Source organism: Capricornis sumatraensis, chromosome 4 (genome assembly GCF_032405125.1).
Source record: "Capricornis sumatraensis isolate serow.1 chromosome 4, serow.2, whole genome shotgun sequence".
In the NCBI taxonomy this organism is placed as follows: domain Eukaryota; kingdom Metazoa; phylum Chordata; class Mammalia; order Artiodactyla; family Bovidae; genus Capricornis; species Capricornis sumatraensis.
The window spans coordinates 8,739,547-8,755,709 of NC_091072.1; the positions used below are offsets into that span (position 1 = coordinate 8,739,547).

Genomic DNA, 16,163 nt, shown 5'->3' on the forward strand with positions numbered 1-16,163 from the left:
TCCTTTTACTATCATCTATTGACATGGGGCGGAGAAGGCAATGGCACCCCACTCCAGTACTCTTGCCTGGGGAATCCCATGGACGGAGGAGCCTGGTGGGCTGTCGTCTATGGGGTCACACAGAGTCGGACACGACTGACGTGACTTAGCAGCAGCAGCAGCAGCACTGACATGGGGAGTGTCTAGAAGGGCTATCCTCTGAACCCCCTAGATCAGGGGTCCCCAACTTCTGGGATCTAATGCCTGGTGATCTGAGCTGGAGCTGATGTAACCATAATAGAAATAAAGTGCACAATAAATGTAATACACTTGAATCATCCCAAAACAACCGCCCCCCCACCCCACCCCCGCCACCACCATACCTGGCCCATGGAAAACTTGTCTTCCACAAAACCAATCCCTGGAGCCACAAAGGTGGCACACAGATGACCAACACTGTCCTCTGCCCAGGACGAAGGAACCCCTCCAGAGGCCAAGATAGCTGACGTTGCCCTTTTCTCCCATCTCTTCATCTGCTGACGGGACTCAGCTAGAGCACCCACGTCCAGGTCACCCTGTTGGAGCAAATACCTTCAGATGGCTCAATCGCATCTTCTCCTTCTCATTTTGCAGCCTTCTTAGTACCTAAGATCCAAGGGAACAACCTTATAAGTGACCCCCAGCTGTGGACCAGATTTCTGTCTTGCCCTCACTGAGGTTTTGGAAATCTAGGGCCATCCAGAGGGTATTTGGGGGAACCGAGACAGGACTTTTGTACCCACCTCCCACTGTTGATCAATGTTTCCCCTTTGCGCCTCAGGGGTTTTTGTTTGTTTTGTTTTTGGTCTTTGAAAGGCTCCTGTAAAGATCTAGATATAGAGAAATCAGGATTCCGGAGCTAAAAAACGACCTTAGACACCAATTTGTCCGACTCATTGCCTTAAGAAACGAAGCTCACTGCAGCACTTTCTGTTTACTGAATGGTTTCTCCCTGGCCCTCCTGACCACCCTTTAAGGGAGGTATTATCAATGTCTCTGTTTATATATAGATAAGCAAATTGAGTGATTTCTCGCAATGTGATGGTTAAGAATATGCACTATGGAACCAGACTGCTCAGGTTCAAATTGTGGCTCCATTGTTGACTAGCTGTGTGAGCTTGAGTGAATTGGTATACCCCTCTGTGTCCAGTGCCCCCATCTGAAAAATGACGCTAACATCCAGTGCAGCGGAGGGCTGAGTGAGGGTCAGCTCATTTTATTGCCGCAGAGATCCTGCGGGTTCTGTTCCAGACCACCATGGTAAAGCGAGTATGGCAAAAAGTGAGTCATCTGAATTGTCTGGTTTCCCAGCACAAAGAAAATGATGGGTACACTCCACTGTGGTCTGTTAAGTGTGCAAAAGCATGACATCATTAAAACCATGCCTACCTTAATTAAAAAACACTTTATGGCTACAAAGTGCTAAGCAGCATCTGACAATGCAGGGTGGCCACAAATTTTCATGCGGTGACCCAAGGACAAAAGAGCAGATGAAACCAAGGAGGGTCTTGGAACGCAGGAACAGAAAAACCAGACCCTTATCCATCTTCCCTTCCATCCCCAATGTTGTAACTATTAATGAATTCAGGTCTTCCTGACCAGTATAACCTGTTTCCCCTCCTTCCCCATATAGGAACAAGGTATTTGCCTTACTCTTCCCCCCGACCCAATATACCTGCCTCATCCAATCAGCAAATGACCCGCAAGACCCCTATCCCGCTCTTTACACCCAGGGTATAAAATTGAATCAAGGACCCCTGTTGAGTGTCGGCTCTCCCTGACCATCGGGAAGCCAGCCCGCTGTGCTGGCAGCCACTCTCCCCTCCCCACTCTCATAAACTTATATTCTTCTTTTCATTCTGCCTCATGTCTGGAAATTCTTTTCCAACCCACACACAGACCACAACATTTCATTTCGCAAAAAATGTTGTATCTGGGAAGTGCAGGAAAGTGAAATGCAATAAAATGCAATAGCCTGTCTTCCTTGAGCCAGACAGAGTAGACTTGTTGATTTCTTCAACACATGTTTATTGAGTCACTATGGTGTGCCTGGCCTGCAAGGAGCTGACAGTACAAGGGTGGGCAAAACAGCGTTCCTTCCCTCATGGACCTTAACATCTAGTGGGCAAGATGGGCATCGGTGGAAACAGTCACACTCGTGTGCAGTTGTACCACAGCAGGTCCTATGCAGGAGGCACAGTGGGGAAGGTAAGAGTTGGCAGGGCCTCCAGAAGAGCTTCCTTGAAGAAGTGAAAACCACCTTGATGTCTGAGGATGAGCTGGACTTAGGCAGCCTGGGGATGGTGGGGTGGGGTGGGTGGTCAGGCAGAGCAGTCTGAGCAGAGGGCAGTGAGGTCCAAGTCCCCTCGGAGGGACGGCACTGACCCCTTCAAAGGCTGCGGAGGCTGGAGCCCGGGGTACTAGGGCCAGACTGAGGAAAGACCAGTCTGTGGGAGGAAGCGTCTGATCCTTCAGAGCCTCATCAAAGATTTTCCTCATCCCCAGAGCAAAAGAAGGATGCTGAGCTGAGACGTAACAACCATCAGATCGGTGTTTTCTGAAGGTTCATGTGACTGCAGTGTTCGGGATGGGTTGTGGGTGACCGAGGGGATGCAGGGAAGATGGAAGGAGGACAGGGGTGGGGCACCAGTGTGTGGAACTGGCATTCGGAGAGGTCTGGGCTGGAGATAAAATATGTGCTTGTTGGCAGGGTAATTACAGCCAGGGGCATAGGGGTGCTGCTCTGGGAAGACGGTCTAGAGTCACCTTGTCCCAGTAACCAAGAGTCACCTGCAGCTCTTACATGACTAAAACGTGCCTCCTCTGAATTTAGACGTGCTGAGTATAAAGCACCCACTGAATTTTGAATTTATTTGAATTTTGGCATTTACCATACTAATAAAAACAGCACTTCCCTCATGGCTCAGCCGTAAAAAATCCACCTGCCAATGCAGGAGACCTGGGTTTGAACCCTGGGTCAAGAACATCCTCTGGAGAAGGAAACGGCAGCCCACTCCAGTGTTCTTGCCTGGAGAATCCCATGGACCGAGAAGCCTGGTGGGCTACAGTCCATGGGGTCACAAGAGTTGGACGCGACTTAGCGGCTAAACAACAGCAAGAACAGTATAAGACAATGTGAACTATCTCGCTGATAGTTTTATATCGGTTGCATGTTGAAATGATATTTCGGATGTAGTGAATTGAATAAAATATATTATTAAAATGAATCGTACCAATTTCTTTGAACTTAAAAAGAAATATGGTACTTGAAAAAATGAATTACTTGTGGGACTGGGATTAGTGGCTCCCGTCATGTTTTGCTTGAACAACGCTGATCCAGGGTGAGAAAGGGAGAGGGTCTAGGACCCAGCCCTGGGAAAGAAGGATATTCAAAGCAAGATTTCAGACAGCACCTAAGCTACGGGCAAGCAGCTGGGTGGAGACGGTTGCCAGGGACATGGAGATCGAATGCTCACTTCCAGGCTCTAGTCCGGCTGGTTAGCCTGCCTCAAGCCCTCAGTTTCGGAGGGTGGAAAGAAGCAGATTGTTTGATCAAAACTTTTCACTAATTCTGAAATACCGTCCTCCACCAATTCCTCTTTAGCTCTACGTGAACCAAGAGCTCCCTCCCACTGGCCGGGCTAGAAGGGGCCTGGGAAAGGCCCCAGACTGAGGGACGGTGGCTGGCACTGGGTCATGCAGGGAGCTGGGGGATGAGCCAAAGGCCCCTTCCCCTCCGCAGCATGGGTCTGTGGCCGGTGACCCACACGACCAGGGGTATGGCTCGTACAGCCGCACACACACGCGCAGCACGGGGTGTGAGATGCCAGGAATGGGGGCGGGGGGGGGTCCCCGGGGCCGATACCTAGGTCCACTCCTCTCAAGAGACAACTAAAGGCAAACTTCATCTCGGACGCGTTTCCTATCTGTAATTGGTAAATATGCAAATGAAAGGCCCACATGGTCTGGCCGGGCAAATCAAGCTCTAGGCGAGCGGCTGGGGGAACCGGAGCTTCCGGGGAGCCTGGACACCGTGCCCCTCCGCGGGCGCCCGAGGCGGAAGGCCGGGCGGGGGTCAGGTGGGGTGGGGTGCGTCCCGGCCCCCTCGGCCGCCGCCCGGGGGCGCTCCAGGCCTGGAACCGCCGCGCCCCCGACCCCCGCCCGGGCCACGCGGGCCTGGCCTCCGCGCCCCGCGATGCGGTCGCTTCCGCCGCCGCTTCCAGGCGCGCTGGTCGGCTGGGCAGCCTCCCCCGCGTCCCCCGGCTCGTTGCGGCGGGGCCCTCCGGCAGCTCCCGGCGGCGCGGCGGCTTTGTTCCCCGCGACCCGACGGCGCGGGGGCCCGTGCGTCTGGCGGCGGCGGCACTGCAGTGGCGGAGCCCGGCCGGCCCGCGCGCCTGCTGCCGGGCGCTCGCAATGCGCCAGCGCGGGCGCCGCGCGCGCCGAGCCTCGTCGGGCCGGCGGGGCAGCCCGGCTGCCAGCTGCCCCCGCGCCCTCCTGCGTTAACTCCTGGGGTCCGCCCCCTCCCCGCAGCCCGCCGCCCGCCGCTCGCCGCAGTACGAGCCGCCTCCCCGCCCCCGCCCCCCGCGCCGCCGCCGCCGCCGCCGCCGCCGCCGCCGCAGGAGAGGGAGGGGGCCGGAGGGAGGGGAGGAGGGAGGCGGTGGGGCAGAGCCCAGAGCCCGTCCCGGGCGCCCGCCAGGAGCTCCGGCCGCGGCGGGAGGCGCCATCCGGGGGCAGCCGGGCAGCCGCCGCGCTCCTCGCCCTCAGCGCCTCTTGCGGCCGCGTCCCCGCCGACCCGGCCGCAGCCTCCCGCCGCGGGGAGGGCAGCGCCCCCCGCCGCCCCGGATCCCCCCCGCCCCCTTCCCCCACCACACACCGCGGAGGGCAGACTCCGTTTTTCCTCCCCGGGAGGGTGTCGCCACCTGGATCGCCAAGTGCGAAGGGCCCGGGAGGCGGGGACCCACCGGAGCACGGTGACCGGCCATGGCTCAAGCGGCCAAACAGCTGAAGAAAATCAAAGACATCGAGGCGCAGGCCCTCCAGGAGCAGAAGGAGAAGGAGGAATCCAACAGGAAGCGGAGGAACCGCTCCCGTGACCGAAAGAAGAAGGTAAGGGGTGGCGGGTTGGGGGGGCGGGCGGCAAGCCGGGAGGCAGAGGCGCCCGGAGGTGGCCGCTGGGGGAAGGGGCGCGGCGGAGCCCGGAGAGACAGGGGGACGCGGGGCCCCGCGGCCGGTCGAGGCGATGTTGCCGAGTGCAGGGCGCGCGGGGCAGGAGCGATGGAGGGAGAGGGCTTCGCAGCGGCCGGAGGAGGACGGGGCAAGGGGCTGGAAGGGCAGAGCGGGCGGCCCGGAGGCTGAGGGCGCGCAGGAGCCCGCCCGCCCGCGGAGACCTTTCAGCACCTTGGACAGACGCCGCGGGCCCGGCGCCGCCGGGAGGAACTTTTCGTCCCTCCGCCCTCCGTGGTCGGCGCCGGGTTGGGGGCTGCTCGCCGTCTCTCCGGGGCTTTCCAAGGAAGCCGCTTTGGGAAATGAGGCCCCGGGCTCCGGAGACCGCTCTGCCCGCCGCCTCCCTGGTGACCCACTCTCGGAGGCGCGGAGAGCCTCCTTCCCAGGTCTCAATGGTGGGGCCTCTGCCCTTTCCCCACCCTCCTTGAATCCCGGGAAGCACCTTGACTGACCCTGTGGGGCCCCGGGGCAGAACTGCTTAGCCTGATGGAGGCAGGGGACGGGTGGGCATTTGGCACCGTCTCCAGTTGGGGTCACTCAAGATGAGCAGCGGATGACCAAAAGAACTTCCCTTTGGAAACCGGCCCCAGGTGCTGTCCAGCCTGGCTCAGGGGCCTGGTCAGAGAACAGGTCTCCTTTTTGTGTAGGAGTCGGTTGGTGGTGGGGGCCGGGGCTGGTAGTGACAAGACAGCCCCCACAAAGACCCAGACCCCTTAGGGCAATTGCTGTCTGTTCAGCACTCTGGGTCTGGGGCCTTTCTACTCCCAACTCAAAGCACCTTTTAATAAAAACACCTTTGGTGAGAAATACCTTCACTTGTGAAGGGAGGGAGTCAGTTGACTGGGTGAGGGCTCCAGTCGGGGTGTTTTGGAGGCCCCCATGGAGGAGGCCAGGCGCCTATGGATGCGGTTCTTTGGGTTGGAGACGGGCCGAACTTCAGCTCCAGCAGAGCCATTTTAACCTGTGGACAGTGAGGTGGGGCATGGCCTGTGAGCCCATTGCCTGGGAGTGTGGCCCTCAGGGTTCCAGGACTGAGACGCTGGTCTTGGTTGAGAAGGAAACATTTTTTTTTTTTTTCTTGAAATTGGCTCCCTCTGAGAAGGAAGTTTGAAGCCTGTGGTTGAGAGCAGCGTGGGGACAGGCTGCCTGTGGGTCCTACTCCTCCTCGTACCAGCCAGTTAGCAAGACCCACATCCAGCCAGTTCCTCGAGATGAAATCCAGGAGCAAAGACGTTCTCTGATTGCACCCCAAGTGGCCGGTGCGCTAGGCTTTCCTATATCCCTTCCAAAGGCAGTCTTCCTCCCCCACAAGGGATTGCCGTCTCATGTGTAAATTGTAGTTGCACCAAGGCACCACCACTTTAGCAAGACCTAAAAAGAAGCCTTCTCCAAACTGACGGGAAGCGGGAGTTTGGGTTGGTGCCACTTAGAATGCTCCATCAGGCCCTTCTGCTGCATCTGAAATACTGGAGCCCAGAGCCCATCTTGTGAGTCAGGCCGGGGGGCAGTCTGGTTATATCTGACAGTGCTCACCCACTTTCTTGGCATGAATGTAAACTTCTCCTTAGGAAGGCATGTTCTCTATTTCCATCCCTGCCTCGTGCTTTAGGAGCCAAGCCCATCCTCTCCCAAACTGCTCACTCAATGTTTTTATCCCACTTTTTGCTCCCCAGCCTCTTCCTTGATGCTCCTGAGACCATATATATATATATATATATATATATAGAGAGAGAGAGAGAGAGAGTGAGCCAGAATCAAAACAAAAGTCTCCCTTTCCTCTCTTCTGAGAATTCTTTCCATTCACTGTAACTCCCTTCAGTATAACTCTGAATCCCAACTGCCTGCAAGACACCCCTAGAAAAGTAGCAAGTCCAATATTCTTTTTGTTTCTTAATCTGGACATTCTTAGTCAACTTAATCTCCATGTCAAGTCTAGCTGATAACATATTCTGCACTCCCCCCCCCCGCCCCACCCCCACCCAACCAGTTGGGTTATTTTGTTTTACTAGCTGGTCACAGCATACTGCGTCAGTAAGCATTTGAAAATCTTCCACACAGATTTTCATTATTTTACGCAGTATCCTGGGTGCTAGGAGGGATACAGCAATAATAAGGAAACCTGAATTCAAAGTGATAGCAATGCTGTAAACTCTTCAAGGGATTTTTGGGCTAGAGGGGCACTAAGGTATGAGATGAGGTGTTGGGGTGCTGTATTTGTGTTTCGTAATGCTAGTGAGTTCTTTTTGCCATCAGCCTGGTCTTGTGAGCCATCTCAGAGTGCCGAGTTAAAATTTATAGCAAAAGGCAACATCGCAAGAAGGTGGCAGGCCCTTGGGGAAAGGTGAGGGGAGGCACAGCAGTGCAGAAAGGCTGGTTGGAGAGGGCTGAGGACGCGCGTGCAGGAGCTGGTTGAGCAGATGGCTGAGGTGGGGGTGGGGGCCCAAGGGAGGGTTCACCTAAGGTGAGGTCTTCGTTAGACCCATTTTTCACCAACGAACTCATGGTTTGAGGCGAAGTATGTTAAGACCGAGCAGCTGAGGGCTCTACCCTGGTCACCCCAGACTTGGGGAGGCTGTGGAACCACCCTCATCTCAGCACAAAGAAAGAATTCACACATGCAGATAGTCGTTTGATGCCAGTGAACCGGTAATTCAGGGGAGCACGGAGCTCAGCAAGGGCATTCTGGATTTACGGAAAGGGAAGGCGTTTGTCCCACGGGTAACCTACTTATCGGGGTCTGATGGAGCAGAACCGCAGCGCTCCCCATTTGTAGAAATCATCACGGTTGTAACTTCAGTGGTGGTTGCAGCTTTTACAGTTGCTGGTATTGTGTGGGAAGGCGCTGGCTGAGGGGTGCTGTGCAGCGGGCCTGGAGGCTGCTGTTGTGACGTGCTGACTGACACAGATAGAAACCACCTCGACGCAGGGAATTGAGCTCAGACTCTGTAGCTGGAAAAAGGCCTGCATTCTTCTGGGGCTTCATTCAGTTCTCTGCTTGTGCAGCATACATCCTCATCAGATGCCTGCTGTTGGAACTGCAGCTTTTTGGAAAAAAATAAATAAATAAGATCCAGTATTTATGATGCTGACTTGATAAGTCCCCTGCATCTGAAGATGGGGATGGAAGTAAATAAATTGCAGGGCATGTGTTAAGCAGGCATTTGCATTAAGAACGGCAGCTTTCTAGGGCTGAAGAAGCCTTGGGCATAAGGATATGTACGCTTTTTCTGCCTTCTTGGAGCTTAAGGTTGGGAGACGAGGATGAGGAGTTTGGAGATGAAGGTGAGGTGAGGCAGAATTCAAGAAAGGGGTGGGGGAAGTAGGAAGAGGGAGGGAGGCAAACAGAGAAGGGGGCTGGAATCTCAGCCCTACTTTAAGGGGTGACCCTCAGCCTGCAGCACCTGTAAGTGCCCCGGGTGGCATTTACTGAGCTTTCTCCTCGTCTCTTATTCTGTCCATCTCCTTCATCCTCTGATGTTGGTGACAGAGGGGACCAGGCCCTGTTCACAGCTGTCCATCTGATACCCAGCAGGCATGCCATGAATGTGGGGGTGGGGATGGGTGGGTGAACGGGTGGGGTCTTATGTCTGCCTCTGTTCGCCCAGGTGGTTCTTGGTCATCGCTTGTGTTAGGTGAGCAGTGCACTCTTGTCTGTCTTTAGGGAGCACCTAAAGAAAGCCCGACTTTTCTTTCATTCCTGATCACTTTGCAAACCACCGGAGCCTTGTAGGCAGGCAGTGGAACCATCTAATTTTTTGGTGCAGTGGTTTCTACCACCGAGCCTGCAGTTAGTCCCTTGCAGGGTCCCTGCTGCACTAAATGTCGAGTGAGTTTAGCCATTTGGAACAGCAGTGTTTGCAGAGGGCCCTGAGGAGCCCAGGTGAGGGTACAGAAAGGAAAAAACGGAAGCCCGGGAGCAGAAAGTGGCCATCTCTGCTTCGCTGTGCAGACAGTGTTGTCGGCCCTGCCAGCCTCCGCAGCATCCTCCGGGGCCCTGGGCCTTCCTCATGCAGCAGATGAGGCCCTGCTCCTTGACTGCGGAGATGTCTTCCATTGATCCAGTGACTGGAATCACAGGGAGATTTAGGGGGACCTGTGGGAGACTGTCGGCCCTGTGGGGTGGCCAGGGCTTATTCCCAGGGAGAGAGTGGGATGGAGCAGGGAGGCGTGGGTGAATAAGAATGGGATGAAGGGCAGGAAATTAGGCAGGAGGGTCTTGTGAACCCACATTTCCCATTTGTAAAGGGTCCCAGATGTAAACGTCTGCTGGTACCTTCAAGTGAATCTATACATTCAACCCAAGAAGAACGCACAGGATCAGAAAGAAGCACGTTCCTCACACATCCTTAAACCAAGGTCCTGCCATGAAATCACTGCAGCAGTGTATGTCGCGGTATGCCTTGATATGTGTATATGAAATCTCCATTTGGCTTTTGGAAAGCATCATGATTGCGTGTTCACTATTAAATGCACTCATTTATTTAGTTTTAAGCCTTTAAAATGTACCACGACTTGGGTAACTGCCACCTTGGTGTCTCTTATTTTAGTACCAGGGAGCCTCAATACAGGGACGTGGCCTTGCTCTTCTCTGGAGTGCTGGGAGGCGCTGGCACTGGCTGAAGATGCGAGAACTTTCCCAACTCGCTCTCTGGCCATCTCCCAATCCAGTCCTCCCTCCCTGCTGCGGGGGCAGTTTTGGTGGGGCCGTTCCCTGGGGGCTACGTGACGTCACCCTCAACCATCCGCTAGACCCAGAGAGCAGGGTCTTATGGGCAAAGAAGGTGTTAGACCCTTAGTTGTATCCAGCAGCGTGTGGTTGGCGCATCATAGCCGCTGCTCAGAGTAGGTGGAGCAGCAGCTGAGATTCAGAACCTGGAGCAAGGGACCTCTTGCCGAGGGGACCAGGAGCCAACCCTGGGACCCTTCTCTTGCTCGCTAGTTCTGCTTATCTCCTCTCAATATGACAAAGTTTATCTTTTCACCTCAGTCTAAGGACTTGCTTGTTTTTTTTGGAAAGAAGGGGGAAAGAGTTCTCCAGTTCAGTTCAGTCGAGTCAGACATGACAGAGCAAATGAACAACTGAATTGAAGGACTCTTCCTCCCATCTTTCCATAAACACAAGCAAGCTTTAGTGAGTGGGTTCCACGTGCCAGATAGTTTTCACGTATGTTGGTTCATTCCCGGGCTTTGTCTCCGTAGGGTGAACCCATCAACCATTCCTTCCTCCTTCACCATCAAAGCCCATCACTCTCCAAGTTCAGTTCAGTTCAGTCACTCAGTCGTGTCCGACTCTTTGCAACCCCATGAATTGCAGCACGCCAGGCCTCCCTGTCCATCACCAACTCCCGGAGTTCACTCAGACTCACGTCCATCGAGTCAGTGATGCCACCCAGCCATCTCATCCTCAGTCGTCCCCTTCTCCTCCTGCCCGCAATCCCTCCCAGCAGCAAAGTCTTTTCCAGTGAATCAACTCTTTGCATGAGGTGGCTTTCTTAAATCCTCCATCACTCTTTCTCTGCATTCTGGGTTGCCCCAGCCTTTGTTCTGGGTGTGTGTGTGCACGCGCATGGGTGTGTGTGTATGAGACGTGTGTTCTTATTTTATCCCTTCTACTAGATTATAAGCTCCCTGAAGCCAAAGCCAGTCTTTACACATAACCACTCAACAAATATTTATGGCTTGAAATGATTCAGGAGCTACATTTAACCGGTTCAGAAGTTTTTCCCTTGGTCTTTCTATTTGATGTTTGAAGAGTTGGCCCTATAGAGGTGGAACTAAGTCAATCTGGGGTTTCTTTTCCCCTTCCCTGAATTATTCCGACTAAGGCAAAGTCTGGTGCCATCAGTGTTTTGGTTTTTGGAAAAGGCAGATATGCTTTGCTTGGCTCCATCTCGCCATTCCTGGTTCTTGAAAAGCAGCTCAAACATCTACCTTGTACAGAGCGCTGGGCTGGGAGTCAGGCGCCTGGATTCTGGTTTCAGTTCTCGTACCTATTGGCCACCAAATTTCTTTGAGCCTCAGTTTTCTCATCTGTGAAACTGAAATGAGAATAAAGGAGGTGTACTTTGTAAACTTTAAAACTCCTGTCTATTTAAGAGGTTACAGTTAGTAACATAATAACATTTGTTAATTAAATTATTCTTTCTAATGAATTCAAAGCCAAAGCTCCGGCCTGACTTCCAGTGGTGGTGTGAAATCTTGACATTGGCTTGGCAAGGCCAGCCCATTATTATTTCAGTGCTGGTAAATGAGAAAAAGGACACTTTAAATCATTTTCTCCATTTCATTTTCAGGAAAGAAATGAATTTCCTATTTTGACAAGATTTATTATTGCGGGCTTAGTTATCTCCATGGGTGCAGTCTACAACTTTTAGATGGGCTTTATTAAAGCCCTGGGTGACAATTACAGCTGCTTGCCAAGAGAGACACATAAACGTGGTTCCTGAACTTTCTGAGAATACCCTCTCTGTTAGAGCCCTGGCTGGTAAACCTTGGGTGTGGAATATTGCAGACAATGAAACATGTGTTGTTATGGGCAGACTAGACTCCTCCAGAGAGGACCCTGTGCATCTCAGGAGTGTAAGCCCAGCACATCCTCCAGGAAAGGAGAACTTGCATGAGGAACCCTCAGGGATAAAGCAAAGACTGAGTGGCCTGCCAGTTTGAAACCAAAAAAACCTTTTGTTTCTCCTTTGCTGCCCATGTGACCGGATGCTTTCCTGAGAAGAAAATTTTCCTGTGTTTTTGCTAAGGTGATAATACTTCTGCAGTGTCAGTTAATGCCTTTTTATCCATTTCAGGGCATCCTTGACCATGACAGCTGCAAACACCCTTCTTTGCTTATCCAAGGAGGGCCTATATGTAATGAGAGGCTGTGGGTCCTACGGGCATCATCTCGCTGGATCCTCTGGCAGCCAGTGACCTCAGAGCTGGGGCCTGGGTCCCAAACTCGTTCACAGGCCTCTGCACTAAGCTGCCTTCTTATCCATTTGTTACATCCTCGGTGTGTTCAAGGCTACCAGGTGCTGGGAGGGGAGCCAGAATGCCGGTATTTTTCCTGCCTACGCGGGAAGGATTTGCACATTAGAGGGAAAGCTGCCAGTGTGGGAAGTAACCCGAGGAGGCTGAGAACAGGGGCTGGTGATCTGGGCTCAGGACGGAAGCACTGGCGTCGGGATGCTAGGTGGGTGGTGGGGTCCACGGGTTCCTCTGAACATCCCTGGAGCAGCCCGTGGGATGGTGAAGACCCCATTAAGGCCTTGGGTTAAGACAAGGGGCCGGATGATGAGTGACTCCCAGGGGTGGCCTGCTCTGTTTCCATCTCACCTGCCTCACAGAACAGTCCTTTCTCCCTTTACTGCCTGTTTTAGAGATTTCTCTTCCTACCAGTGGTACAAGTGGTGAAGAGTCCTCCTGCCAGTGGATGAGATGCAAGAGATGCGGGTTTGATCCCTGGCCTGGGAACATCCCCTGGAGAAGGAAATGGCAACCCACTCCAGTATTCTTGCTTGGAAAATTCCCGTGGATGGAGGAGCCTGGTGGGCTATAGTCCATGGGGTTGCAAAGAGTTGGATATGACTGAGCATGCGCCCGCCACGCTTCCTGCCACAGAGCTGGCATCTTCTCTGTATAATCATTTAATAACATGCTTCTACATGGAGTTATAGTGAAGACGTGTCTCCATTTTCATCCATTCCCCCTAACTCTCTGGGACTTTTGCTTTCTTCTGGATACCTGTGAGGTCCCGGGCCTCTATGTGTAATGCTTGCCAAGACCTCACCTTGGATGTGTGGGAACAGAAACAGCATGGCCAGACTCCTGCCCTGAGTCCCTCCTTGAATCTCTGTGGTTTCATTTTCCGTTCCTAAGACGTCCAGTGGGCTAAGAGGTGCCCATGAGGAGCAGTGCAGTCAGAGAGAAAATAGGCTCAAGAGATGAAAAGGCATAGACTAGCCTTAAAGTAGAGTTGGGAGAAGTCAGGGTGGAGTCAGCGGAAGCATCCCAGAAGAGAGAAGGAAAGGAGGCACTTAATTATGGACTGGCCAGAGCCGTGACGCCTAACCCAGTTCTGAGATGGAAGGGATAGCCCCAGACGCTCACGGTGAGACCCGCAAGGAAAGAGGGAGGAGAGAAAGAAAACGGCCCCGGCGGCCCCCCCACGTTGCCAGGCTCAGAGCCGCCCTGAGGGGGGAGTTTGTCACGGGCACACCTGCCCCACTGCCGCCCTGCAGAATCAGCCACTGAGGGCGGTGGGGCCAGGAGCCCGCCTGCCCAGTAAGGTCCCCCGGGTGACGATGCTTCCATGGAGCAGCATGGAGGCTCTGTTCTAGCAGATAGACAGGAAGCAGCTGGTGGACGTGGCAAGACCAAGGGCGAATCGAACCAGCAGCTGAAGGGAAGAGAGGAGAGGGTAGGAGGTTTGTCTGGACTTCTTCTTTGTTCTGTGTCCACTTTCCCAAAGGACGTGGGGAAGGAAGGGCTGACTTGTGCGCTGTGGCCAGTCTTGTGGGAGGAGTAAGCCTGGCTGGGAGTAGGGTCTGGGGAGGCTCTCTGGGGGAGAGGCTGGGTCCTCATGGACTGTTGAGGGTCAGCCAGGTGATGAGGGACGGGACATTCAGCTGAGGCCACAGCGAGGGTGGAGGGTGAGCCAGTGGGGTCTGGAGACAGAACTGGCCCAGGACCTTTGAGCCAGTAGCAGGAGCTGAAAGAGTGAGGTTGGGAGGATAGGGGGAGCTAGAGAGGAAGCTGAGCTGGGGCCAGGCCAGGGCCAAAGCCCAGAGGAAGCCAGAGGTACTCCAGAGAGAAGCGTGCAAAGCTGCTGTGCTTCCAGGGCAGAGGTGGGTCAGGACAGGGCGGTCGCACAGTGAGCAGGGCACTGAGAATGCTGAGCAGTGGTCCCGAGGGGGGTGAGGTGGTCGTGCTCAGCAGCCAGTGGTGATGGAGCGTGTGACAAACTGTAGACGTCTGGGTGGTGGAGGAAGTCGGTCTTTGTGAGTAATAAAGTGGGTGTGAGTAAGCAATCGGGGATGATGTTGTGGGTTTCTTCTGGACATATGTTAACACATCCACGTGTGTGTGATATGAAATGGCAGTGAGGCCTCGTATCTGACTTGGCGCTGGGGTGGTTAGTTGGTGGTGCCCTTCATGGAGCGGGTGAGGAGGAAAATGATGAGTCTTTTTTATGGGATCTACAGTTTGTTTAGTCAAGGCTATGATTTTTCCAGTAGTCAGGTATGGATGTGAGAGTTGGGCTATAAAGCAAGCTGAGTGCCGAAGAATTGATGCTTTTGAAATGTGGTGTTGGAGAAGACTCTTGAGAGTCCCTTGCAATGCAAGGAGATCCAACCAGTCCATCCTAAAGGAAATCAGTTTTGAATATTCATTGGAAGGACTGATCCTGAAGCTGAAGCTCTAATACTTTGGCCACCTGATGCGAAGAGCTGACTCGTTTAAAAAGACCCTGATGCCAGGAAAGATTGAGGGCAGGAGAAGGGGATGACAGAGGATGAGATGGCTGGATGGCATCACCGACTCAATGGACAGGAGTTTGGGTGGACTCTGGGAGTTGGTGATGGACAGGGAGGCCTGGCGTGCTGCAGTCCATGGGGTCGCAAAGAGTCGGACATGACTGAGCGACTGAACTGAACTGAACTGAACTGTTCGGTAGCTTCAGGGGGCTCATGTGATGGAGGGGGAGTTAATAGGAAGTGTTCCTCAATATAGGGGGAAGCTGTCAGACTCCATGGGAAGGAGAGGAAAGGCCCTCAGTTCAAGTCTGAGCTCTCCCGCAAAGCCCTGGTGTGCAGAGCATCTGAGAGATTGCCTTAATTAAGGCCCGTGCACCTGACAAGCCTGCAAGACTAGGCTTGGGGGGAGTTCGGGCATTTGACTGGTGGATACTCACGCCTGCAGGGGAGGCGCAGGGCAGAGGTGGACTGCAGTGGGGACAGGACTTACCATCTCAGTTCCCTGGCCAGGCCTTGAATCCAGGCCTTTGGCAACGAGAGTGTGGAATCCTAACGCCTGGACCACCAGGGAATCCCCTCGTCACTTTCTTTTTTGGCTGGACCGGATCTTCGTTGCTACGTGGTGGGCTTTTCACTGGTTGTGGTGGGTGGTCTTCTCACTGCAGGGGCTTTTGTTGTGGATCGTGGGCTCTGGGGTGTGTGGACTCAGTAGTTGCGTTCCAAGGCTTTAGAGCACAGGCTCAGTAATTGTGGGCCTAGTTGGCCTGAGGCATGTGGGATCTTCCCGGACCAGAGATCGAGCCTGTGTCTCTCGCATTGGCAGGTGGATGCTTAACCACTGGACCACCAGGAAAATCACTGCCACTCTTAAAGATGTTACCTTGATGCCATCACCCAAGTTGTGAAATGCTATGTATTCATTCGAAATGATGCTTAAGAGAACAGGTTTTTAAGAATATGCTTCTAATAAAAAAGTAGGAATAGGCTCCAGCTGTAATAGCATTTAAAAATGTAATGTAATTAAAAGGCAGAGAATGCCTTGCTTGTCAAGGAGGGTCCCAGGCATCCTCTGCTTGTGTGTCTCCTGGAGGCGGAAGCTGGCATGGATGGATGACCTCACATGCCAGGAAAGAATTCCAAGGTGATGTGGACTGGAGCCCAGTAGGTGACAGAATGTTCTGGCACCAAGTGGAGCTGGAGTGTGGTCCTGAGAGTCCAGGCAGCTGGGTCTTGGCATGGGGAGCTGTCCATTGTAAACCAGCCTGAAAATGTATGTGTGTGTGTGTGTTGGGTGGAATGCTTAATTCCACAGCCAGAGTGATCTTCCAAAAATGCAAATCAGATGCCGACACTCCTGCCTTTAAATCCTTCACTGGCTTCCTAATTGCCCTTAAAATAAAGTCCTAGAAGTTCACTCCAGCGTCCAAGGTCCCCAGTCTAGCCCAGAGCTGCCTT

The 16,163-nt window shown here is 53.6% G+C and overlaps 1 protein-coding gene across 1 annotated transcript in view; it reads left to right on the forward strand.

The window, feature by feature from the left end:
* The first annotated feature begins 4,998 nt into the window (after positions 1 to 4,998).
* ANK1 (ankyrin 1) overlaps positions 4,999 to 16,163 on the forward strand; it is a 229,429-nt gene continuing 218,264 nt past the window's right edge. Inside the window, exon 1 of the mRNA XM_068970479.1 lies at positions 4,999 to 5,124. Within this exon, the coding sequence (XP_068826580.1) occupies positions 4,999 to 5,124 (126 nt within the window). The remainder of the gene's footprint in view (positions 5,125 to 16,163) is intronic.